We start from the raw sequence: 26,961 nt of genomic DNA on the forward strand, positions 1-26,961 counted from the left end.
GAGCATAGTGCAGGGCAGCATTCACAGCTTTATCACCCTGCTGCTACCTGTTCACACCATTCACTTGAGGAGGGTTTGTTGGTCATGTCCACTCCCGGCTAGTTCAGGTGTGAACCCAGCTTACTCACGGGCACTTTTTCCTTGTGACTGGACACGGGTTTTTTCTCGTGTGAACACACTTATGTATGTTGGGCACTTTTAGTACTCACTTGTACTTTCATTTTCATATCATTATTGAGTACATCTTTTCCAGCACTCACGTTTCTTTGTTGTGTGCAGGCTAGCTTCCCTCCTACCCAACAAGTGTATGGTATTGTTGTAGGCAAATTCTACCAATGGTAAAAACTTCTCCCACATGGTGTTTTGCTCGGCAACATAGCATTTAAGCAAATCAAGGATGGCTGAATTTGCAGCTTCACTCTGTCCATCCGTCTCAGGGTGAAAAGCTCACGGGAAGCTAAGTTTTGTGTCCATATTGTCGAAAAGAGTCCTCCAAAATAGGCTAGTAGTCCTGGGATCTCTGTCACCCACAATGGACTTAGGCATTCCATGATGCTTAAAGATGTGTGAGAGAAAGTTAACCATGTGGTCTAGCTTAATGGTCTTCTTCAGTGGGATGAAGTGAGCATGTTTGCTGAATCTGTCCACAATAGTCCATATGGCATCATTGCCATACTGCGTACGAGGCAAATCCATGATGAAATCCAAGGGCTGAAGTAACCCGGGGGTCCTGTGCCTGCTGAATTTTAACTTTTGGCAAGTAATACATTGACGTACATATGCCTCAATATCCTTGCGCATAGTAGGCCAAAAGAAATACTTCTCAATAAACTGAGTGGTTGGCAAAATTCCTCTACGCTCTGCAGCATAAGGCGGTGCATGAGACTAATGCAAAACTTTTTACCTAAAGTCTTTGGTAACACATAATTTGGTAGCATACATGAGATATCCATCTTTACATACATATGGCATATGGGCTGTCCCGGACTGCAAATCAGCCCATAAAGATGAAAAATCAGCATCCGTAGCATAAGCATTATGCATCATAGTCAAATCCTCAGGTGATGCGACTGAAATAGAAGTTACATATGGCTTTCGTGAGAGTGCGTCGGCAACTACATTCTTCTTTCCAGGGGTATGAATGATTTGGAGATGAAACATGGAAAGAAAGTTGGCCATCCGCATATGCTTTTTAGAAGGCTTTGTTTGAGTAAGAAAGAATCTTAAACTTTGATGATCTGTCTTTGTTGTAAATTCAGCTCCTAAAAGGTAGTGTTTTCACACCTTTAGAGCATGAATTACAGCCATGAGTTCCTGCTCATAAACACCCATATGCTTCTCGGCACCTTGCAAACGCCTGCTGTCATAGGCTACTGTATGTCCCTCTTGATTGAGGACCAAGTGACCAAGGCTTTGTAGGAGCATCTAGTTAGTGTGAGACTGGGAGTGCTTGTGAGATCCACATAGTAGACTATGTGAGACTAGGCTTCTCTTGTGAGATTCACGCTAGGCTGGTGTGAAGCTGGAAACACCCCTTGCCTTGGGCTTGGGTGGAGGAACTTGTTTTATATTGTTTTCATCTTTGATACTTGGAAATCCAGTGCAAGAGCACCCTCTACATGTATCGGTAAATACTTCCTGTAATAAAGTTTTATTTATGGGGAGGGAGGGGTGGGCGTTCCGGACCCATTGTGTTGTCGGCTTCTCCAAATCTTTAATACTCATTAAGTGAGTGTCGGTGAGTGTGGTTGTAACTAGTGAAGCTATCTGTACTTAGTGTCTTTAATGTGAAGTTTAATATTCTTAGAAATTTGGATTGTACTACCCACCTCGGTTTCAAATGCTACATTATCTCATAACGGTCCAGGCATAGAGTAGATAGACTCTACTCTTAGACACCCTATCTTGACATTATGAGGCCCAAGATGATCCTAGATGGCCGTGGGAGGTGCGGTATACGTGTAGCAATTTGTAGTTCATCTTCATGGGCTGAGTCTACACCGTTGAAGGTGGCACTGACTATGACCGTGGACCTACGCAGTCATGTTATGGTGTCTTGCATATATAGGTCTATATAGATACATGGCCAGTCCCTTCTCTATAGAGTTTATCAGTCATCACTGTGAGTGTACTCCCTAGCTTCTACTAGAATACAACCTCCATCTTAGCAGTCGCAAATCAAGCATCAGAGCTTTCTTCACAAGAGCACATGGGTGTGGGCCTTTGCCATCTATTGTATCACTTCAGCTATACAATATTCCTCTCTATCTCTGTTATATTGTGAAATTTGAGTTTGAAAGTTTTGTGCTCTGAAAGATCTACTTCTTGTGAGTTTTAACTTGTATACACCACATGATGTATCTACTTACATGGTATGAGAGCTCTGGCTCGATACAAAACTTCTTTGCTAATTGCTGTCCAGCAGTTCTATTTAAATGGATTCTTCCGTAAGACCCGCCCACCACCATTCGGTGCTGATAGAAAGCTTAACATAACAAATTATCCTCTATGGAAGGTCAAGATGAAGGCTATTCTTTCCTCCTATGAGCTCTTGGACACCATCATTAGTGCTAATGTTCACCCCCCACCAACAAGAGATGCAGATGACAACCCTATACCACATGCTACCGACCTTGTCCAAGCGTCGAGAAGAAGGGATGAAGATGCTCTTTGCGTCATTGTCAAAATTCATGAGAGGGGGTGGGCCTTGTTCCCCGCTCAGTGTGGTGTACTGTGCAAGATCTCTATACCCTTCTTTTTTTTTCGTGAAATGGTGTTTTATATTATATGTAAAAATGTACATCAGCCACATGGCTCACACAGAACCTATGGCCCCAAAAAAACCGCCACAAAAGATCCTCTAAAGGATCATGACCATGCAAACCTGTACACTAATAAGAAAGCCTCCTAGCCAAATAAGCATCCCAGATAAAAGCATCAAAGATGAGCCAGCCGAGCCGACGTAGACCATAACGAAATAACATCTGCATCCAGTAGCTGAGCTGAGAGAAGAGAAGAAAACTGCCAAAGCAGCAAACCGCGGATACGTAGAATGTGCGCATGTATTCCAGACAAGGAATCAAAGATGAACCCATTCCGTGTAGTCCAAATATGCCAAAGTCCTGTCCATCTAAGGAAATGGAATATCACAAGGCGGCTGTCCGAAGTAATGACTTGAGGACAAATCCCAAATATCCACTGATAAGCCGAAATAGTAGACCTCTCTACTGCCTCCCAAACGCGAGAGACAAAAGACCAAATCTGACGGGCCACTGGACAACTCATGAACAGATGCATAACTGTTTCAGTGCATGTCGTGCAGAAGAAGCAAGAGGCCAATGTAATTTTACGACGGTTGAGCTGATCGTGTGTAGGTAACCCTCCCACCAACATCCTCCAAATGAAAACCTTACCTTGGTAAGGGAGTTTAGATTGCCAACCACGCATAAGAGTTTTTTGCCACCATGATTTAGACTTGTGCAATCCCCACACCTTATTGGACTTGGCTGAAACCCAATCTTTCTCTGATACGAGCTTATGATAGACCTGGTTAGCTGAAAGTGATATCACTCTATACCCTTCTCTCTCTCTCTCTCTCTCTCTCTCTCTATCTATCTATCTATCTTTACCTCTTGGACACGTGGTTGAATCTATCACGGCACGCCCCGCTGGGCTTACATATACGAAGGTTCATTTGCAAAGATTAATAAATGAGGTGATAAGGGATATGAAGAGGTTAGGTGGTTAGCCCAAGTAGCAAACCCTTTAAATTATATATGAAGGCTAGCTCAAGCAATGAGAAAAGTAGTTCTTCTCTTCGTTTTGTAAACTTGTGAATCGATGCTCGCTAGTGGTTGAATTGCTAGCTTAATTGCTGAATTTATTTCATCAATTTGGATTCAGAACTTACTGAGGCGTGTGGGAGAAGAAATTGAAGAGAGAAATTACATCTTTGTCTCTTGTCTCTGTGGGAGAAAGAAGAGAAGAGATGCATATTATAATGGCGACGTGTTCAATGCGTGGAGAAGTGTATGGGTAGATTGAGAAGCATAAGTAGGTGAAGTGATGCTTGAGCTTGGAAGCATGTGGAAAGGCATCACACTTGCTGGTTGCAAGCGTTGATACACACTCTCATGTCACCATGGTACTAGCGTTCCTTTACACTTCTTCTTATCCTCGAGCCGTTAGCTCTCAGGTGTTGTGACTGCCTCCGGGTTCGGATTCCCTTGTGGGAAATGCATTGGCATCAATGTCAAGTTGATACCTATATCCTCACTTACAGTTAGGGCCTTTGTGCCTCTATCAGTAGTTCTCACAATGGCTCATTCTCTGTGAAAAACTCTTATTTGAGTGCTCCATAGTTGACATGACACATGCATGTATTGTCTGGGAAAGATGCATGTGAGACATGAAGAGGTGTTTCTCCTCATTGCTCATGCTGGAAAGTGGCTAACCCTTGAAATCTTAAGAAACTCTTTGCATGACTTGCAAGGAAGACAAAAGGTTCCCTAAGAGGTATAGTCCGATGGCTGATGTTACCAAACAGGAAAGGTTTGAATGGCATTAAGTGACGGGATATGACCACACATTTTGGCTCCTGATGAAACCTATCCTTCTAAACTTAGCCATTCTGGAGCTGCCTTGACTCTTGCTTTTAATTTTTTAGATTGTGGGTGACATGAGTCCAAAAGATGCTAGATGATTATACATGAAAGGCTTGTGAACCCTGAATGGACTTTGTGCACCAGATAGAAGATGGAAGATAATTATACATGAAGGTATATATAACCCTGTCTTCCATGAAATTTTTACCTTTCTGTACTGTATATTCCGTTTTGTATCAGTGTTTAAAAAGTTTGAGCTTTGAGATCAGTAAACTCCTATTTTTTTGTTGCTTCTTGATTAATCAATGAGCATGTTAGATGTAATATGCATCCATGAACTTAAGTTTTGTATTTATTGAGATTACTTCAGTACACATAGGCTTGTCTGCATGCAGCACATACATGTATGTGCGTGCATGTGTGTGTATATTGGATATAGAAAAGAGTAGCGTACTTAAATGAGTCTCTACGTGATCAAGATATTCATGTACCATGCACAGCATATTTAATGTCCTTAACCACTATTCTGCATCAGGCTCTCAAAATCTCCTATTTGTCATTAACCTCCCAGTCTAAATTATTGAGTGTAGTCTGTGGCCTGTGGGAAGGGTGCTGTCTTATTGACTTCAGTTTTTATCTTAGAGTCTAGACTAATGCAATTTTTAAGGGATTTTCTGTTCGTTCTTCTTGGTCTAGGTTAGGTTCTGCTGCGATTTTAATTTTTATAATGCGTAACATGAACGCTGCTTGTGACAGTGGCTAATTTGCAACATCTAATTGTGGAAGCCTGCATTGGGCGTGGCTTAATAGACACCTCGGCATATTACTGGCCTGGATATGTGGGGACACTGGCTAGCAATCTCTCTCTTTCAGGACCTCCTCAATCCCCTTGGAATGCGTACATGGATGGAGCTCCTTTAAGTGGCTCTTTAAAAAGTTCTTTGATTACTACCCCTGCAAAAAGGTATTTTTGTTAGGTTCTAAGTGCAGTGATTTAGGAACTGTCACGAAAATCAGTGGATTGTTTGGTTGCAGTGCTAGATCATTATTCAGGTGCAGCTTGTTATATTGACCGAGAGGTTGATTTGGGCAGTGTGGCAGAACTTGAGAAGATATATCAAGCAGCAGTCAATGGACCAGAAGATGAAAGGCCCGCAGCGGCTAGCATCTTGTGTGGTGCTTCTTTAGTGCGTGGCTGGAATGTACAGGTGCAAAGTGATCCATGTGCATTCGTGTAGCTGAGTTTATTTTGTGCATGCATGCTGCATGTAGTCTGCTTACTGCCTTGTACCACAGTAAGCAACTGGTGAGTTCTGTTTCTGTTATGTGCGTGGCAGGTGTATGCACGCATGTTGTTTGTGTTTGTGCTTGTCTCTTGTTTGCTCAATGCCTTATCCCGCAAGCAATACATGGCATATATAACTAAACAAGAACTCAGGGATTCACAGATGTCCCTTTTTGAAATTGATATGCATGTGTTTGAAAGGCCAAGTAATCATCTGTTAAATGCTTCTCATTTGGATGCAGGAACATGCAGTGTACTTAGTTTTGCGTTTACTTTCACCTCCTGCTTCAGTTGATGCTAGAGTAAATGGTCATTTTTTGATTCCACACGCACCAATGCTACATGCTGCTCTAGTGGCCATCTACTCAAATGACGTTCTTCACATTTTGTCACTATATGGCATGGTAACTATACCTCACTTCAATTAGTTGGTTCACTTATAACTCGTTGGTGTGTCTAACCTGGCCAAATTTCATTTTTTTGTCCCTGTGAAAACAGTTTCCTGAACTGGCTGCAGCTTTGCTGCCCATCTGTGAAGTTTTTGGATCTCTATCTCCTACGGTACCTTTGGTGACGGGATCTAAAGAAGAGATCTCTGTGCTCACATTGTTCTCTTTGGCTTTTTTAATCTTGATCAAACTTTGGACGTTCTATAGACCTCCTGTTGAGCATAGGACTTCAGGCAGGGGAACGCCTCTAGGCACTGATATGAGCCTTGAGTATCTGCTCATGCGGCACAATATGCAAATATCTTCCTTGATGGGTACATCTTTTGAGAAAACAGGAGCAGATGATCAAAATTCAGTCAAAAAAGTGTTGCCTTCTAGCAGCGTTTTTCAGGCTAGTAAAGGTTTGGTGCAGCCCTCATCTCAATACATAACAATGGACTCATTCCCCAAGCTGAAGGCATGGTTTTGGCAACACCAGTCCTGCATTGCATCAAGCCTTTCAGGACTTGCACGTGGTGATTCTGTGCACCAGGTGGTGGACAGACTTCTTACTATGACGATGAGAAAGACTAGTAGAAGTGGAAGCATGCCCACCACTCCTGGTACTTCAGTGGATAACACAGGCAATGATGAGGCAGGAGGAAAACCACTGCTGCCTGCATGGGATCTTTTGGCAGCAGTCCCATTTGTTGTAGATGCATTGCTTACAGCATGTGGTCATGGCAAACTGTCCCCTCGTGATCTAACAACAGGTTTGTTCCTTTCTTTAAAACACTTCAAATCTAAGTCCCAAAACTAATACCAAGATATGGGTTAGAGCTTGCATTCATTGAATACATAAGCCAGTGGCCCTCGCCCCCTCAAAAAAAAGGGAAAAAACCCTCCATCTGTCTTGTTTTTGTTTTCTGTGCCAGTGCCCCTGCCCGCAGAAAAAAAGTTCATCTGTCTTTCCCTTTTTTTGAGAGGGGTTATGGTTCAATATAATCGCTTGTATGTAGTCCTTGTTATGAGCTTGTCAGGCTAATGCTTTTCATGTAATTAATGATTCATATATTTAAAGTATATGATCCAGATATTATTCACCATGAACAATATGTAAAGGTTAGATGTATTCCAATCTTATGAAGGTATGTACAAAGGCTCAGATTTATTGCAAGATAGGGTCCATGTCAAATGTGCATCTTTATTGGACAAAAGGCATGCCCTGAATCCTTGTCCGCCCATTCAACTCCTGTTTGCTGAGGTAAAGTTTTAGGGCATCACAGCTATATTGGAAAGGTGGGTGTCCATCCATCGGGATTCCTCAAGAGCTTATAGTTGAACTTAATATAGTGTAGCTTTTATTTGCAATCAGTACTTTCAGCACTAGTACTGTTTGTGTACAGTATGCAACATACATAACATACTTAGCCGATATGCTAGAGAAAGGAGCCATCTAGTGGTTTTGTAATACCACACAGTTCCCATAGTCTTTAGCTGTATGGATGAGGGAAGTGCAAGAGCTTATAGTTGTACTTAAAAGTTAATATAGTGTAGCTTTTATTTGCAATCAGTACTTTCAGCACTAGTACTGTTTGTGTACAGTATGCAACATACATAACATTCTTAGCCGATATGCTAGAGAAAGGAGCCATCTAGTGGTTTTGTAATACCACACAGTTCCCATAGTCTTTAGCTGTATGGATGAGGGAAGTGCAAGCATGGGTAGATAATAAGCTGCGAACCACTAGATTCAGAAATGCATATTTGTTGGACAAAAAGAATCCCTTGAATCCTTGTCTGCTCATTCAACTCCTGTTTGCTGAGGTAAAGTTTTAGGGCATCACAGCTGTCTTGGAAAGGTGGGTATCCGTTCTTGGGGATTCCTCCAGAGCTTATAATTGTCCTTTTTTTTTCCCAAGAAAACATCCTTCCGTTAGTTGCCAAAAATACAGCTGAAACTGCTAAATACCTGACCCAATCTCAATCAAAGGAGACAAGAAAAACAATAGGGGACAGAGAGGGGCTCTTGCTCGCTGGCTGGACGCTCTCAGAGGGGGGAGGGGGGAACAGCCAAACAGGTGGCCAAGTAACCTCGCTGTCTCTGACCCTGAGGAAAGAACCGTTGCTCCAAATCCATAGAAAGAAAGCTTCTCCCACTGGCCACGGAGGGTGTGTATGATGTCCATCCATATGCTCTAGATGATCTCCCACCTCTGACAGGGGTCTGTGGGTCTCCTCCATAGTAGTTTTGATATGTGTTTTGTACGGTACAAAACTTATGAAACGTTTCATAAACGTTTCAAACATATGAAACACGTTTCATACCCACCCAAGCCCTATCCACATGAAATTGGGCGTTTTTATCAAATCGACCAGAGACTTCATGCTCTTCTTGAATCTTAACTTTGTTTTTATGTGTAAATGCAGCATGTTTTATAGCTTCTATGAGCTGCTTATTAGGGCAACATAAATAAAGCTGCATATATATGATTTTTGAGGCCAGTATCCCCCCTCCCCCTTCCCTGTATGAAACGTTTTCAAAACGCGTTTTTTGAAACATTTGACTACTATGGCCTCCCTACTGGGGCTGCCAGGGCTGTCATGTCATTGTGGTGAGAAAGGAGAGGGGCGAGATCCTACCCCGTCTCCTCGTATGCTAGGGCTCGTGCTGCTCGGAAGCCCAGGCTACCACCCCCCAGGTGATGATGTGGATTGGTGCCTGGTCCATGGTGAAGATGCAGAGGGTTTGCAACCAAACCTGTTGCGCCTTGGGACAATCCCAAAGGCAGTGCCGCTGTGACTCCAAGGGGTTTCCACATCTAGAACAGAGAGCTGGCTGACCTCCAACTGCCAGCCATGTGCCCACTGCCAAGATCTTGTGAGCTATCTACCAAAGGAAAAGAGTAATCTTCCAGAAGCTGTCCCACAACCGCTTCCAAAAATCACGGAGAAAGCACATGGGGATGCCCTATGTTTGCCAGTATACTACTTCCCTGCTGGCGTACTATCATCCCTTTGGCATCTGAATCCTGTGGCCCAGACGGACCGTGTACTCAAAAAGAAGGGGATGTGAGGGCATCCTCGGGAGTGAATGGATCATTTCACTGCCACTGATTGGGATCCCATTGTAGCAGAATTAGTGGTTGGCCCTCCCATAATTCATAATCGCCACAATATTTCTCTGGTCACTTTGGCTAGGGGTGGGTTGACGTGCCATCAGTGGTCATGAAACCCAATCATTGTCACCCTCTATAAAGTGCAGCTTTTGAGGTCCTCTGTCGAGGGGGGGAGAGGGGGGGAGGGGGGGGATTGGCTCAATCTGCCCTGTGGCCCTAGTCATGTGGGTGTCTCCATCTGCACCATGGACTGCGATCGGGATATCATGTATGGTAAAAAAACCCTACCCACTCAGGGGGAGGCGGTGGTGCGAGCCACTCAGGCAGGATGGAGTCGTTGATGTTGGTGGTGAGCATGTCTCTGCGTCAGATCCCATTTGGGCTCCCCCCTTGAGCCTCTGGTTGGTGGGAGCGGCTTGAAGGTGCTTGCCACTCTCCAAGAGACTGAGCTGTTCCCTCACTTAATGTGCTCCATGAAATGTGAGGATGGGAGCCTAGCATGTGGCCACTAGGAAGGGTAATCAAGGGGTTCCAAACTAGTGGTTGACGAAGTCTCTCCTCGTCTAGGACTAGGGGAGTTTGGTGAAGAGGAGAACAAATGTGGTCCCAGGCTCGGAAGAGGCTAGCCACAACTCGATCCTGGAAGGTTGCGCTTAGGCCGCGGGTCCTCATCTCTATGAAGATCCACCTAGGGCCCGGGGACCAGCGACCGCGAAGAACTAGAGTGCGGGCGGCGATGCGGGTCGTGAGAAAGTCCTTCTAGGACTCACCACGTGGGAGGAGTACTCGGATGATTGGCTTGCCTAGAAGGGCTGTGCTCTGCATAGAAGGATTGATAATGCCCAAGCCGCCTCTATGGCGAGGCTGAATGATGACTCTCCACTCCACCTCGCTGCCTGCCCGAAGGAAGTTGCGGATCAATACACGTCTTGGAGAAGGCCCAACAAGAGGTGATGTACCACATGGAAGCGAGAAGGACCTGGTTTGCTACCACAGAAGGACCTGGTTTGCTACCACTAGAGAGGAAGCCTATGCTATTGTCACTTCTGGCACATTGTACCAAGGCTTGTATCATTTGGACACATATGAGAAGAATGGACAGGATGCATGCTTGGCCACCACTTATACTTCTACCATGCAAGAGGTAGAGTTATGGCATGCCAGGTTTGGCCATGTAAATTTTGGGAGTTTGGTGTTGCTCTGGAGGCATAAAATGGTGAGTATGCCACATGTGAGGAAATTATTTTACATTCACTATCATCTTTGGGGTTGTTTTTCTCTTCGGCGAGTGTCGGCATCCTTTGGTCTTCACACCTCAAGGAGGACTCCATGGCAGCTGCATGGCAGCTGCTCCGTCATCCCCGACCGAGGCCGCCGTCCCTTGCCTTTACTTCTCACAAGTGGACCTCCAGCTCCTCGCTTCAAAAGTTGTCCCCCTAGTGGCCTCCACCTTGGTCTGCAAGATTGTGGGTAGCCGCCTGGCACGTGGATAGTTCAAGGATCTTTTGCAAGCCAGCCTTATTGGCGAGCCTGGAAAGATCACTGATATTCATCCCTTGGGGCATGGATACTACCAAGTCGAGTTTGATTCGCCTGCAGCATCGGACAAACTCATGCTATTGAGCCGTCACACTGCGCACGGCACATCCCTTCTTTGTGAGGTGGCAGCATGGCTTCGACCCTCTGGCTGGTGTCTCAGGCATTTCGGTGATAGTTTGCTTTCTTGGTCTCAGGAAGGAATACCTTCCCCTCCTCTTGGTGATAGGTGGTGTTATCGAGAGAGTGATGAAATCCCCCCTACCGCTGCTTTGGTTCTAGCAAGGACGGCAGGGATTCCCTCTCTTCGTATCTGTATAGCCTCTTCGTAGTCAGTTCCTCATGTCATATTGGTTTGTTGCCTTCGTGGAGCTCTTATTTTGTTGAGTTGTGTAGTCTGGCCTCCCTCGGACGATGCTTCATTTGCCGGCAGATGGGACACCTTGCTAGAGCTTGTCCCGTCGCCAGTCTAGGAAGGCGCCTCACCCGTGCCCACCCCCCCCCCCTCCCCTAGCTCAGCTCCTCACCAGGGAAGATACGGGTATTCCGGTCCCCTAGGATTCAGAGCACCAAGTCCCGGCCTCTGAGGATCCGGTTGAAAAGAGCCACAAGAGGATATGGTTATCAGAGAACCATTACGAGGAGTTATCTCAGCAGCCCCCTGAGTCTAATGCCCCTCTTCGGATGCCGCTGCCCCCCCCCCCTCCCCCCCCTCCCCCCCCCCCCTTCCTTTTTCTAGAGACCGTTACCTTGTCATGATCTTGCTCCAGGCATCCAGATTCTTGCGAGGCCCTATGACCCTTCGGAGCCTCTGGCAGCCCTTCTCTCGTAGGCCCAGCTCCCCCTTCCCTCGCAGGTGAACCCTTTTTTCTCCAAGCTCCCTCTCTACCCCTTGACCCCCGATCCCCACCCCCATCTTTCGGCTCCTCCCACCCCGGTGTGACGGGTTTTTTGTGCCCTATGCAAACAAGATGAATAGAAAGATGTAATGTACATATGATAGTTTAGATGAGCTTTTGTTGGCCAAGGTGGTCGCCATAGTTTGAAATCAAACAACTAGGGCATGTGGGTAGGCCATACACCTGCCAAAAAGGGAACGCTATTCATTAAGGTGGGGGGAATGATCCAGAAGCACGAAGGTGACAAGCAGTGCTACAGTAAAATAGGTGTGTAAGTTTCTATCATCTGGTTTATGGTGATGAGTGTGTGTTGCCAATTAATATCATGCTCCCTTCACTTGATTTTATCTTACAACAAGATTTAGTATAGGAGGACAAGAAAAGAAGAGATGGACCAGCCTACACTCTCTTCTTTTGGATAGGGATGAAGCCATCAAATAGGATGAAGCTTGCACTCTCTTCTTTTGGATAGGGATGAAGCCATCAAATGGTATGAGAAGACTAGTCATAAGAGAATTGAAGCATTCAATGAGAAGCTGAGCAGCAAGGATTTGCAGAAAGGTATGGTTGTGTTGAGATATAGTAGTGCTCTTGATACCACTTTCCAGACCGAGTTTAGAGTGAAGTGGGAAGGTCCTGATGTTGCATGAAATTTTTTCTAATGGAAGCTACCATTTGAATAATCTTGATGGCAAGATGCATCCAAGCAGGGTCAATGACTTGAGGTTGAGGCCATACCACATCAGAGTCATGTAGAGCAAAGAAGCCAAGGTGAAACACTTGAAAGTGTTTCACAGTGAGGTTGGGGCAAATATGTGATGGGTTTTTTGTGGCCTATGCAAACAAGATGAATAGAAGGATGTAATGAACATATGATAGTTTAGAATGAGCTTTTGTTTGCCAAGGTGGTCGCCATAGTTTGAAATCAAACAACTAGGGCATGTGGGTAGGCCATACACCTGCCAAAAAGGGAAAGCTATTCATGAAGGTGCACGGTATGATCTAGAAGGACACATGGGACAAAAAAGAAGAAAGAGATTTAAGGCATCGGGTGGCAACCCTTTTTTGAGGAAGGAAGGTAGAAAAGGTCTTTTTTGGTTTTATAAGGAGGGTTTTTTGGCTAGAGATCGCGCGAGACCCTGAAGGAAATACGGCTAGTCACAGGTAGACTCAAAGAGAAGGTGAGGTCAGAGTGAAGTCTGTCAGTACGGTAAAAGTGTGGATAGGGCCAGAGAAGATGGAGTGAGTGAGTCAAATGATCAACTGAGAGATGCAGGAGGCAAGCTCAGGATCTCTATCTGAATCGTGTTGGAACTTGGAGCTACCGAGCTTACTTAGCTGCAGTTTGTGATTGAAGAAGAAGACTGAGAGCATGAGCAAAAGAGAAAAAGAATTCTGGAGAAGTTGGCTGCAGAATCCACAAAGAGATTTGATGTTATAATGAGGATGGCCTTAGAACAATGGAGGAAGAAGGTGAGGAAGCAAGAGTCGGCAAGAAAGGAGAGGGGAGCAGGCATACATGTTAGGCATGACCATATGTTAGGTCCATGTGGTGGAGCCTTTCCCTATGGACATGCATGTGGAAAGGGAGCCACGTGTTGAGGCTCCAAGGGTTGTCGGGACAAACAGAGGGCAGGATGGTCTTCATCAAGAAATCCAGAGGTTGACAAAGCAGATTGGAAACCTGAATCTTGCCATGGAGGTTATTCAAAGCCAAGTTTGAAGACCACAAGGGAAAAGGCAACAAAGAAACAGAATGGTGTATCTCCAGTGCTACAATTGTCGAGAGGGTAATATAGTGCCTCAATGTCCTCAACCAAGAGCCAAGAGATATATATCCTATTATTCAAAGACCAAAGGGTAATAGGGATGCTGGCAATAGGGATGGAGGTAATATGAATCAAGTTCCCGGACAAAGACAAGGACAAGATCAACCTCAAGATCCATTGGGTAATGTGAATATGCTCGAAGCAATTGTTGAAGAGGAAGATGAGGCTGATGTATTGGCCAATAAGAGGACGAGGGTGCAAAGGTCGGAATCCGAGGATACAGGTAAGTAAACAAGAGCCAGGCAACCATGGAACAAGCTGAATCTAGCAAGCAAGGAAGAGCCAGGGCTAGAAGAAGAAAATTTTGTATGAATGGCTTTCAATTGGGAGAGGGAAACCCCCTTATAGTCTCTTGGCTAATGTTAAACATAGGAAGGCTAATATCACTTATGGTCAGCTTGTGCAACTGAATTCTAGTATAAGAAGACAGTGGCACAAGCTTGCAAGTGTTAGGAGAGTTAGATTTAGAATACCTAAGGCTAATGTAGTTTAGTTGAGTAAGGTTTCTGATGTATTGCCTATTGTGGATGTTTGGGTTCATGGCAAGAAGGTTAGCAAAGATGGGGGAGCCCAACGTTGTGTCATAACCGATGAAGCTGTGTATAATCTTGGGTTGGAGGTGACAGGAAAGTCTATTTTCAATGTGAAGATGGCCAATAGTTCAAAAATGAAGTGTCTTGGTGTAGTCAAAGATATGGAGCTGAATGTTCTTGGCCAGATTGTAATGATTGATATGCATGTGATGCTTGCAGGGGTTGGAGCATATCCCATCATTTTAGGAAGACCCTGGCTGATTGCTATGAAGTCAAGACACGACTGTTTGTTGACTTGTTTGTTGACAGGCCTAAAGAGAAGAGGATAAGGTATGATTTGAAGACAGGCAAGACTTTGGAGCTTGAAGAGAAATTGGAAAGGGATACAGGGGGCTGATTCAACCTTTTCTACAGGATCCTCAAATGAAGGTGATGATGACATAGAATTGGATCAGAGCTTGTTGGAGTTGGAGGTGGACATGTGTGGGGTATATATAGGTGAGGTTAGAGGGACTGATATGGCTGGCCATATGACTCAACAAGTTTGTGTGCAAGATATAGAGCCCAATGTACCAAACGCTGAATTGATGGAGATGCTTGCTAGTAACCTGACTAGTTGGGAAAAAGAGCAGTATGGGGCTTTATTTGATAGGTATCCAAAGCTATTTGCCAATGATTACAATCAAATGACCCCTTCAAGTGTGGCTCATGAGATAAAGCTGAAAGAAGGTGTGCAGCCAATGGCTCAGAAGCTAAGGAGGCTAGGTGTTATTCAGAGACAGTTTTTGGAGGTGTAAGTCACTAAATTGTTACAAGCTGGTTTTATCTATGCGGTTGATGATGCAGGGTGGGTTTCCCCCATTGTACCTAAGAAGGTTAATAAATGGAGGGTTTGTGTAGATTACAAAACTCTTAATGCAGCCACAAAGAGGCATCACTATGCTCTCCCATTCCAGGATGAGATATTAGACCAAGTTGTAGGGCATGAGAGATATTCAGTTTGTGATGGATTTAGTGGCTATTTTCAGATTAGAATAGTCCCAGAAGACCAAAAGAAGACCAATTTATTACTCCTTGGGGGTGTTTTGTTACAGGATTATGTATGCCCTTTGGGCTTCTTAATGTATATGCTAGTTTTCAGAGCTGGGTGGATAGGGTTCTTGGCCTATATCTTGGATCCTTTGTTAGAATTTTTATGTATGATTTTTGTGTTTATAGTGATCTCCCGCCCTCATATGAGGCGAATTTGTATTTAGCCCTTCATGGTTGTACTTAGCCCTTTGTGGGTTTTTTCTTTAATTAATTGAAGGATTTTTTTCCCCGGGAAAAAAAAAAGATCCTTCATCACATCAGCTCTAAACTCTCTTCCTTGATCAATAACCAACTCTAAAGGGACTCCAAAACGATAACAAATCATCTCATAAAGGAACTTACACACCTGTTTTACTGTAGCATTGCGTGTTGCCTTGGCTGTTAGACACTTAGTCAAATAGTCCATTGCAGCGATAATATATAGTGCTTCTTGTTTTTGGTTCTTGGAAATGGTCATATATCATCCACACCCCACTTTTCAAAATCCCCATAACTCATGATATGATGGATAGGCTATGGAAATAGCATCCTTTTTTGGAAAGCCTGATACTCATGACAACTCTTGCACCAATGATTAATATCCTGGTTCATGCTTGGCCACATAAGCTTGGATGTCAAGATCTTCTCTTTGTGATGTCAACTCCATAATGGCCTCCACATCCCTCCTCATGGCAAGCCTTTAAACAATCCTGAATCTCATCAATCCCTTTGTGATAAAGGTGATCACCAATCAAAACATACTTCATGGCTCTCTTGACAATGACTCCTCTTTGAAGCATCCAAGTTTTTTCTTGCAAAACCTGCAAGAAGAACATACTCTTCCTCATGAAGAGACTCTCTATCTTGATACAAAGGCTCCTAGACCTTTATAGCATGTACATCTTTGGTAAAGACTTACTTTGCTAATTCATGGGCTCTCTTGTTATCATCCATGGATACATGCCATATTTGGAAAGCTTGAAAATTGTTTAGAAGCTTTCTCACCTTAAAAAACCTGCTCTTCATCTCATCTTTGTTGACTTTCCAAGTGCCTTGTACTTGCCGTATGATGAGCATGGTATCACCTTTTATGATTAGCCTTTTGATTTCTCTTCTTCTGCACTCTTCATCAAGACCCAAGCATAGGCTGAAATATTCAGCCTCATTGTTGCTCTTTACCTATAGCTCTTGACAGCCAAACCATAGCTCTTTCCCTTGCCCGTCAACAAAAACAAATCATGCTATGATCATAAGGGGAAGAGATGCTTCTCCTCTGGCTGGCCGCTCTGTAAGGAGAAGGTGATCTCATACAAGGGGGGGGGGGGTGGAGGAACAACCACAATGGTGGTCTGTAATGCCAAATGGGGTCACTGCTTCTATCTATGAGGAAAGGGCCATGCCTCCAAAGTCTCAAGAAGGCTTCCCGTCGCTTCCACATGTGGTCAGAACCTCCCTGTAACTTCCCCCATTGACGGCAAAGGGTGTGAATAATGTCAAGCCATATGGTCCTGATGGTATTAGCTGGTGGAGTGTGGATACCCTCGATGGCCGCGTTGCATCCAGGACGCCAAATGTGCCAGGCTGTGATGCTACTGCAAATCTCCCATCTCGGGCATGAGCTTTGCTGCCAGTCACTTGTAGGAGGGGCTGACTGGTACTGCTGCAATATGATGGTGAGAGACCTGAAGGGCTAGTCCTCCCCCATCCTCCTCATAAGCCCTGATGGCTCCATCCTCTGTGGCCCACGCGACAGTGCCCCAAGTGATGCTCCGGGTCGATGCCTTGTCCATAGCGAATATGCAGAGAATCTGTTGCCAAATCTGCTAAGCCTTGGGGCAATCCCAAAGGCAATGTCGCTGAGACTCCTGATGGTGGCCGCTAACCGACCTCGATTTGCCAGCCAAGTACCGACTACCAAACTCCTGTGTGCCATCAGCCAAAGAAAGTGTGTGATCTTTCTAGGCCGAAAGCTGTCCAAATCCTCTTCCAGAAGTCTGAAAGGAAGCCCTGTGATAGGCCCTGAGATTGCCAATGATCTGTCAGTACCGATGTGCTGTCTATCTCAGGCATCTCGACCATGCGGCCTAGCCGCGCTATATATGCAAAGAAGGGGGCATCCAGAATCTCCTCCCGATTTGCAGGATCATGCCAAGTCCACTCTCCTGTGTCTGACTGCAGGCGTGTGAGAGGTCGGCACTCCCAAATCCAAAGCCGCCATAGTCTCTCCCTAGCCACCTTGGCCCGTGCAGGGTCTATGTGCCATTCTCGTGCTCGAAAACCAATCACCCTCACCCTCTGCAAGATGCAGCCTGTGAAATACTCCAAGGGAAGCTCTGATCTCTCTAGTCTGCCCTGGGAACCAATAGAAAAAGTGAGCAGACCACTGTCCTCATCTACTTTGTGGACTGCCACAAGGATATCATGTCTGGTAAACACTTCTAGCCACACTGGGGGGGGGTCGGGTCTGGAATAGGCGTCAGCCACTCCTGAGGGATAGCCATCTCGACCCCGGATCCCTGAGAGGCCTCTCTCTTGCTCCTCCCGGGGTAACTGCCTGTGTGCAATCCAATCTCCAAGAGACCTGGCTGCTCAAAGCCCCCCAAGATACATGTAGTTGGACCCCTAACATGTGGCCACTGGGTAAACGGATCAGGGGGTTCTAGACCAAAGGCTGCCGAAGTGGCTCCTTTGAGGCAATTGGTACTATCTGTCTGAGGGTTGGTCTAAGATGATCCCAAGCCCGAAGTAAACTGGTTGCAAATCTGTCCTCAAAAGCTAGGCTAAAGCCACGGGCTCGCATCTCTGTGAAGATCCATTGGGTACTCTGCGGCCATGGGCCCCCTAGGCTTTGGATCTGGGCCAGTAAGAAATCCTTCTAGGGCCCACCACCGGGAAGGAGTCCTCTAACAATCAACTTGCTGAGCAGGGCACGGCTCTAGATAGCAGGATCGATGAGGGCTATCCCCCCTCTACTACGTGGTTGAATGATTGCTCTCCATGCCACCTTGGCCCTGGCTGGCCTCCCATCACTTCCGGCCCATAAGAAGTTCCTGATCAATCTCTATACCTGGCCAATACACGCTCGAGAAAAGGTCCAACACGAAGTGATGTACCACATGGTGGCTAGAAGTACCTGGTTCGCCACCACCACCACTTTGCCTGCTAGGGAGAGCCTCGCCGAGCTCCAATATAAAAGCTTCTTCCAAATACTCAAAAGAAGTTTAGTGAGTTGCTGCTTGGGAGAGATATCAATGACCACGTGGCAATTGAGATATCGAATTGGAGTGCCCCTCGGGATCCACTGGAAAGCCTCAACTGGTCTCCAAGTCGGGGCAGGTGCTGAACCTACCCAAAAACCACACAACTTGTGCCAATTGATCTGCGCTCTTGATGCGCGGCAGAAAATCTCAATCGCCTTCGCGAATCTCTGGAGATTCCCAACATCTCCTGACAGGAAGGCTGCTGTGCCATCTGCAAACTCTAAATCCAGCAACTCCTGCGTATGGAAGGGGAGACGCAATCCGTGAAGCCCGGTCTCCTGGGCAAAGAGAAAACTTCTCATGGCCTCAGCGATGAAAAGAAAGAGGTAAGGTGCTAGTGGACAGCCTTGCTGAATCAAGCGGGAGAGGGGAAATCTGTCACCTAGGGCCCCCTGAATGAGGGCCTGGCTATGCGAGGTTGAGTAGAGTCCTGAAACCCCATGAATCCACTCCTCTAGGAATCCCATCCGGCTCATCGTGCCCTCCAGAAAGCTCCAATCCACCCTATCATATGCTTTCTCGAAATCTAGGAGAAGCAGAATGAGTTCCTGCTGCTGCATCCTGGCCAAAGTTGTCGCCTCCTAGAAGGTAAAAATGTTGTCCAAGATGCTCCTATCGTGAACAAAGTCAGTCTGAGTGTCATGGATCAAGTCTGGGAGAAAAGGTTGAAGTCTCCTGCTGATGGCCTTGGCCAATATCTTATAGGTTGCCTCCTGCAAGAAACTACTGATCTCCCCTAAGCCCTCATCCAGTGTGCACGCAGCAGAGCCTGAAAGAAAATCCCATCTCGCCCAAATCTGCTCTATCCTGCTACATATCTCAGGTCCTGAATGAGGCTGTCTGGAATCCTCGAGCTCACACGCCTTTCATGCCTCTAGGGGTCCTCTAAGGACAAAATAACCGGGGCGTGATCAGATAACGAAGTACCTACCAAAATACCAATCAGACCCCCTCGGTTGCAAGCCCACTCATCAACATAAAACCTGTCAAGTCTAGAGAGGTTGGGGCCAGTTCTGCTCCTATCCGATCTCGAGAAGTAGAGATTCCTAGGTCTATGCCCAAACTCGGGAAGATGCCAAGGGTCCTGCCTCCTAACTGCAAAAATCATCTCCTCTCAGGCTGAGTACTCTACTCTTGAAACTGTGGCCGTGCCACCTCCAAGCCTGTCCTCTGCTGCCTCTATCATGTTAATGTCACCACCCGAGCACCAAAAGTTAGCCTGAGGGAGGGCCTGTCGTATTGAGCTCCAGAGGAGGGCTCTACTTGCAGTAGCGTTCTGAGCATAAATGTTGAGGAAGCCAACGCTATCCTCCCCAATAGTAATGGTAATCCACTGTGCCCACCCCGTGACAATGACTCCTGATCCTGTCACGGCCCGCAACAGCTGCTCAGTGACAGAAATACACACCCCTCCTTGCGTTCCTGAAGGGCCAAAGGATGGGGACCAGAAAGTATGACTCCTGCCTGGAAGAATCTTCCCGCATTTGCAGGTGCGCCACTCTGAGAGATGATGCTCCTGGAGGAAAAGAATGTCTATGGGTCCCCCCACTATGCCCTCTGAAGCTTGCCTCATAGGACGCCTCGTCTCTAAAAGCATTGAGCCCCCCTTAAACCCTAAATGTTCCATAAAACAATCCGCATATCAATCTCGGTGTGATGCGGCACTAGTGGAACTGCCCTCCACTCGAAGAGGCTTGGGCAAGGGTTTAGACGGGGAGTAGTCACAATCCATGTGCGGGGGCGAAGGCGCGCTAGATGGGCACTAATCCTGTCCTCCATGTGGCGCCACTTTGTACGAGCACGGGCATATGCATGCTCTGGCTTCCATCTATCACAATATAGGTATCTGTAAGAGGGGGGAAGAGGTACCGTGACGGAAGTATGCATGAAGACAAAGAGTTGTCCGCACGCACGGTGGCTACCAACAAGCTTGTAGACCAAGGTGGAAAGGTACGTAGTGTACGGCACGCTATCAGTACGTACGGAACATACTTTTGTACGGAACAAATTTTAAGGTACGTAAACAGTACGTACCATTTGTAAACAGTCCTAGAAACTTGAATATTTTGTAGACATAGCCACCAAAATACTTAAAATAAAGACTGAACCTCATTACTTAAAGTTTAAATCAATTATCAGTTACCAAGCCCATTACACAATACCTCATGTCAACAGTCATAGTGATATAAGCAAGAACCATGAAAGTCATAGATGATAAAAAGAGTACAAATATCATGTCTACAGCACATGTCCTGGTCCACAAGTGCAAAAAGCAAAACAATGAAACACTACAGTTGTCTAGACTCTAGAGTCTAGACGCAAGAGTCTCAAATCTCATCATCAGATGAAGATGATGAGTCTTCTGAAGAGAGCATGCCTCCATCATTGATACCATTGCCCTCTTCATCGAACTCTGGCTCAGCAGCAACAAGCTCCAGTGCATCCTCGTCATGTGCCTCGGGAATCTGAGTGTGAATGAGTTCGACAGCCTCATTTGCACGCCTCTGCTGGGTGCGACGAACTGGAAGCTTTCCCCTGTGAATGCTCTCTCGTCTCGTAGAGCCTGGATCTGGAGCTGCCTGGCGTAGAGGAATGCTGAGAGATCGTGCACGTGAGCAGGTCACACAACGATCCACGCTCTCAAGCTCTCTATGTAAAGCTCTCAAAATCTCATCTTGCTCATCTCTAATTTGCCGATCCACAAGCTCCGGGCTGGGTTCATCTACCAATTTGAGTAGTGTTGGATCAACCTGTTCAAACATGCCACAAATTGCATATTGGATATTCATTGAACTAGAAAAAAATTTCTACTTCTAAGTTCTTCTTGAGTCCAAATTTCAATTTATACCTGCTTCGGTGACCCCACAACATGGTAGCTTCGCACGAGCCTCATGTTAGCTCTGCAGTACACCAACTTCTCTAATTGAGAAGTACTAAGGCGATTCCGAATCTTGGTGTGTATAAGAGAGTATGAGCTCCAGTTCCGCTCACATGCTCCAGCTGAGCAATCCTGTGTAAAAATGAGTGCAATGCGAGCAAATTTGTAAATCTTTTAATGCTAAAACATCAAGCTTCACTTCCGAAGACTATACTTTAGAGATTAATTACAAGTTACCTGAGATAGAACACGAAGAGCAAAGCGTGAAAGGTTTGGAAGACCAACCCTTCCATAAGAGTGCCACCATGTCAAAGGGAATTTCATGGCTTCCTTCCTCAATGACATAGGTCTCGCAAATGAAGCTCCAATACCACTCATGTAAGTGGTGAACTCTCTATCGATCTGAAGTTGCTCCTCCTCTGAGAACATCTTTCCAACATACTCTGACTGCTTCATGCTCAAAGCAGTATTATTCCATAGCTCTGGCGACCTGTAGAGAGGATGGAGCATAGCAGCCAACGCATGGATGGGACGGCTCATGAATGTCCACCGTTTGTCTACAATGTCCAAGATCTCACCTCGGCTGAAAATGAGAGATTGAAAATACATGTCTTAGGTTATAGTGCTAAGTGTACACATGTCAGTCCTGACATGTCATGAGAATCGAGAATCGAGAAGTCATAAAAATCAAAGAAAGAGGAAGAAATTAGAACTATTGCTTACCGTTGAGCAGTCATCATGGAGCACTGAGCAACATGGTCTTTCATTTGCATAAACAAATGAAAGACCAGCCCCAAAGTTGAGCCCTCCATGTCTGTAAGTCGGAGAAGGACATACACGGGCTTAAGTGCAACTGAAAGGCTATGAACTTGCTGCCAAAAATCATCATCCAGGATCCGCCTCTGCAAGTATTTTGTACGCTCATCCTTTGAATGATGCATCTGTCGCCACCTTGGATCCACAACTGTTGATGATAGAGTGAATCTCTTATCTTGTAGAGCCTATCCAAGACCAAGAATATGTAGGCAAACTTGGTCTTGGAGGGTCTCACCATATCCAAAGGGCTATGGCTCCGAAAGATAGCAAGAGCCTGATGCTTCTTGCGGAAGAAGGTGGTGATCTTTACAGCATCTGCAACAATGGGCTGCACCCAAACAAGCTTCCCAATGTCTTCCATAAGTAAATCAAGACAATGGGCAGCACATGGAGTCCACACTATATGTGGAAACTCTGCCTCGACCATTTGACCCATTGCCTTGTAGTTAGAGGCGTTGTCGGTCACCACCTGCACAACATTGTCCTCCCCAACCTCAAGGATAGCCTGTCGAATGTGGCCATAAATGAACTCCCCTGTGATCCTGTCTCCTGCTCTCCCTGCATCCACGGCACGCAAGAAATAGGTGCCCAAGCAAGATGACACAAGGATATTGATTATGTGCCTCTTGCGAATGTCTGCCCACCCATCTAAATAATAGTGCATCCAAACTCCTGCCAACCTGCTTTCACAGGAGTGAGCGCCTTGTCTATCAAGGCCTTCTGCTCATCCAACATGGATGTACGCATCTTCGTATACTCAAGACCTGTCCACGTCTCAGTAGGCCCTACCTGCGCAATTGCTTTCACCATTCTTTTCCATTGGTCTGTCCTTAACACATTGAAGGATATATTACACTCAATAAGAGTACGACAAATCTCCATTTCTGCCACCCTTTGCTGCTCCTTTACCCAAGCTTGTGATGAGATACAAGAACGCAGAGTGGATTGCTTTGATGCCTCTCTTGTACCTCTCGCATCTTGTGGCAGGAGGTCCTCATCATCGGCAATACGTGCCCTCTTCCTGCCTGTGGTGGATTGGGCTGAAGCCAAAAGACTTTCACCCTCATCTAGTGTACCTGAACCTGTAACATCTCCAATAAAAGCATCATGGAGAGCATCTTGCGTACTTTCACCACCTCTAACACTGCTTGCACCACCCATTGCAGGACAATTCTCCGCAATCAATTGGTCCCTCACAGCTTGTGGTATTTTATCACATGGACCACATTGATTGGTGCACCCGATACCTGTCATGTGCTTGATGACGCGAGTTATGGTGCTAGTGTACTGCTCCCCGCAATATTTGCATGCCCATAGCCGAGTACCTGACGCTTGCTGAGAAGGGGTGTTAACAACCCTCAGGACATTGGTGTGGATTGCCCAGTTTGGGTTAGTCTTGCGCGGCATGATGAAGTCTGGACAGGAGAGAGAGCGAAGAAATTTGCTCTGCAAAGTTTTGCAGGTACACACAGGGGACACGATTTTGCAAGTACACACAATATGCCCAAATTTTGGTCGCTTATCTACAATCGCATGTTCGCCACACGCGCGCCTCGCCACACGCCACACATTTTTTATTTTTTAAATGATTCCGTACGGATCCGTACAGTACGATGCTGTACCGTACCGTACGGATCCGTACGTACGTACGGCAGCAACCTTGTTGTAGACTAGGGTAGGGGCCTCTAATGATGCGACGGTCACGGCGAGAATCTGTAGGTTTGCTCCGGGGGGGATCTTGACAAGGTATCAGTTGCCATACTGGTGGGGTCGGAGGGGCCGGCTCCGGGACTGGCAAGGGCTCATCACCAACGGGAAAAGATACAGTTTCGACTCAACAGTTATTTGATTCTTTCATTTGTAGAGTGCATTGAATTTGTTAAAGTATAGGCAAAAAGGTGCAAGAGCATGGAGCAGGCACAGGGGGAAGCTTGTGCAGTGATCACCTTTTGGAGAAATTATTTTTACATCTATCGTACATACAATATTCTTTTTATAAATTCAAGATTAGAGTAGTTGCAGTGTATGAGTTGCGTTTGTGCAAGTCCTTCATTGTTTATCTGTGTTAACACGTTCATAGCGCTAGTAGTACTACAGCCATACCTTCCGGTGTGATTAGGTCCACGATGAATTTTGGGTATCATCTATGAATTTATCCAGCTTCTTCAGGGTATCTTCAGCCCATTCAACTTGGCTGACCTTGTCATGGATTTTTTAAAAGGCTGTTGGTGCTGATTTCTGTATTTCAGGTGGTTCACTTGACCTGTCCTTACGTTCTCATGTCAGGGTGACGGGAGTGGACAGAAGACGGGGGATAGCAGGGAGGGAGCAGAAAAGAAAAGAAAGGAAGAAATAAAAATGAAAATGGGCAGCCAAGCAGAGAGAGAGAGAGAGAGAGAGAGAGAGAGAGAGAGAGAGAGAGAGATGACTTGTTTTTGTTGTTGTGTATTGAAGGGCTCAGAGATCTGGTGGATTTTTTCCCTGCATCCCTTGCCAGTATTGTAAGCTACTTAGAGGCTGAGGTGACACGTGGGCTTTGGAAGCCAGCTTCGATGAATGGTAAGGACTGGCCAAGCCCATCTGCCAATCTTTTGTCCATTGAGGCAGAGATCAGGGATTTGCTAGCAGCCTCAGGGGTCGATATTCCAAGCTCTGTAACAGGTGAATAATCACTGCTATTAGCATTACTGTTACAAAGAAGAACAAAGTTCTCAAAGGGGTACTAACACGGTGTTTGGACTGGATGCTCTTCCATAGGATCTATTTCTGGAAACTTGCCGGTTACTTTGCCACTTCCATTAGCAGCATTGTTGAGTTTGACGATTACATTTAAAGTGGATAAACTCTCAGAGGTGGTCTTAAGTATCGCGGGTCCAGCGTTGCAGAACATTGCAGGTGGCAGCCCATGGCCGAGCTGTTCAGTTGTTGCAGCATTATGGGCACAGAAAGTCCGTCGATGGCATGACTTCATTGTGTTTGGCACAGCACAATATGCAATTAAGAAGGATAAAAATGCAGCTTCTCGGCTACTTAGAAGCTGCTTTGCAGTCACACTGGGCACCCCAAGCAACCAACTTAGTAAGCTTACAGCTCATGGCGGGGTAGGTGCATTGCTGGGTCACGGTAACTGGATGCATGATCTTGCAGGAGGTTGGCATCCTATTCCACCTGGCATTCTCTACTTGCGTATCTGCCCATTTTTACATGACATCATGTTTCTTCCAGGTGAAATTCTTACACTGCTGGTAAACTCAGTGAGAGAATTGGGTGCTATAGGAAACGAAGGGGGAAGTTCTACTGCTGCTTTGAAAAGTGGAACACGATTGCGTTGCTTACATCCTTCTTTGGCTACAACTGTATCAAGAGTCTCTCAAGCATCAACTCTGGCAGCTGATTTGCTGTTTGTTTCTGGAGGTACAACCTTAGCACATCTGCTTTACACAGAGACATTACCCACTTGGTTTTTATCTGGACAGAAATCGGAAGAAATGTCAGTTAATGTCAAGAGTGGGAGTACTGCATTGCTTGAAGGATATGCTATGGCGTATTTTGCACTTTTTTCAGGGGTTCTTGTGTGGGGGGTTTCCCAATCAAAAGGGGTGTCATCAGTCAGCTCACCAAGAAAGCGAGCTCTTGGTTCTCACATGAGATTCTTGGCTGCTGCATTAGATGGCAAGGTGTCCTTGGCATGTGATCTGACCACTTGGAAGGCATATATTACAGGTTTTGTGTCATTAGCTTTAACATGTGCATTCAACTGGATCTCGGATGTTGATGTAGACACATTAAGAAGAGTAGCTGTAGCCCTTCGTATGTGGCATGAACATGACCTTGCTGCAGCCCTTCTGGAGAGGGGGGGTCCTGCAGCTATGGGTGCTGCAGGGGAGTTTGGCATCAGTTCGTGATGGGAGTTTGTATCAGTTCGTGATATTCGACAGCCTGCATGAATGGGCTTAATGTTATTTGATAAATTGGATATTACATGGTTGAACCATAGTCCATTTATTTTTAAGACACTAGTCTATATCTAGCTCGATGTACTATAAGGAGTATTGTATTTTTGATAATAATAGAATGCTATTTTCTTCTCCTTGTGTATGGTGGTTCAAGCTTGGTACGTAGGAATAGAGTAAGCTAGCTTAGATTATTTTGCTTTTGGTTTTATCACAGTCTGGTTATAGGCATATAGCTTTGCGAGACACCACAAAGGTCGACATCAACGAATCGCGTTAAAGTCATGAAAGGTCAAGCCACTATGAAAAGCTGCTAGCAAACGGAAGTCTGCAGCAGTAGTCCCTAGTGAAGGATCAAAAGCGGGCAAGCGTAGGCATACATGGCTTTCTCTCAGCAGGCGCAGAAGGACAGTGCGAACCTGTGTTTAATAACCTTATTAAAAATAAGGTTATTAAGCCTATTAAAGCTGCCTTTCAAGTTGCAGCCCAATCAGCAGCAAAAGCGTCTCTCTTCAAGTGGTCGTTTCGTCTCTCGTGGGCGACCACATCGGCGGAACTCCCATCTTCTCTGCTCCGTCCTCACGCAGAAATCAACGGCGCCTGCAGCAAGCTTGAAGCTTTTAAACCTCTTTGTTTATAATGTTCTATAAGTTTTTCCACAAGCCCTCGGTCACACGTTCCTCTAATATAAACCTTTTTGATTTTACACTCGGAAACCCGTTACACACAACAGGCCATTCACATGCTTTG

General features: G+C 45.7%; 1 protein-coding gene across 2 annotated transcripts in view; it reads left to right on the plus strand.

The window, feature by feature from the left end:
• The window catches only part of LOC147606324 (mediator of RNA polymerase II transcription subunit 33A-like), a 94,180-nt gene extending 67,829 nt beyond the window's left edge, over window positions 1-26,351 (plus strand). For both annotated transcript variants that reach the window (XM_086791760.1, XM_086791761.1), the window contains 6 exons: window positions 5,361-5,568; window positions 5,698-5,812; window positions 6,132-6,293; window positions 6,388-7,090; window positions 24,713-24,919; window positions 25,016-26,351. In XM_086791760.1, coding sequence (XP_086647886.1) covers window positions 5,361-5,568; window positions 5,698-5,812; window positions 6,132-6,293; window positions 6,388-7,090; window positions 24,713-24,919; window positions 25,016-26,163 — 2,543 coding nt within the window. In that variant the 3' untranslated portion in view covers window positions 26,164-26,351. The remainder of the gene's footprint in view (window positions 1-5,360; window positions 5,569-5,697; window positions 5,813-6,131; window positions 6,294-6,387; window positions 7,091-24,712; window positions 24,920-25,015) is intronic.
• The last annotated feature ends 610 nt before the right edge of the window (window positions 26,352-26,961 follow it).

Source organism: Cibotium barometz, chromosome 57 (assembly GCF_041138505.1).
Source record: "Cibotium barometz isolate CiBa-2024 chromosome 57, ASM4113850v1, whole genome shotgun sequence".
Classification (NCBI taxonomy): domain Eukaryota; kingdom Viridiplantae; phylum Streptophyta; class Polypodiopsida; order Cyatheales; family Cibotiaceae; genus Cibotium; species Cibotium barometz.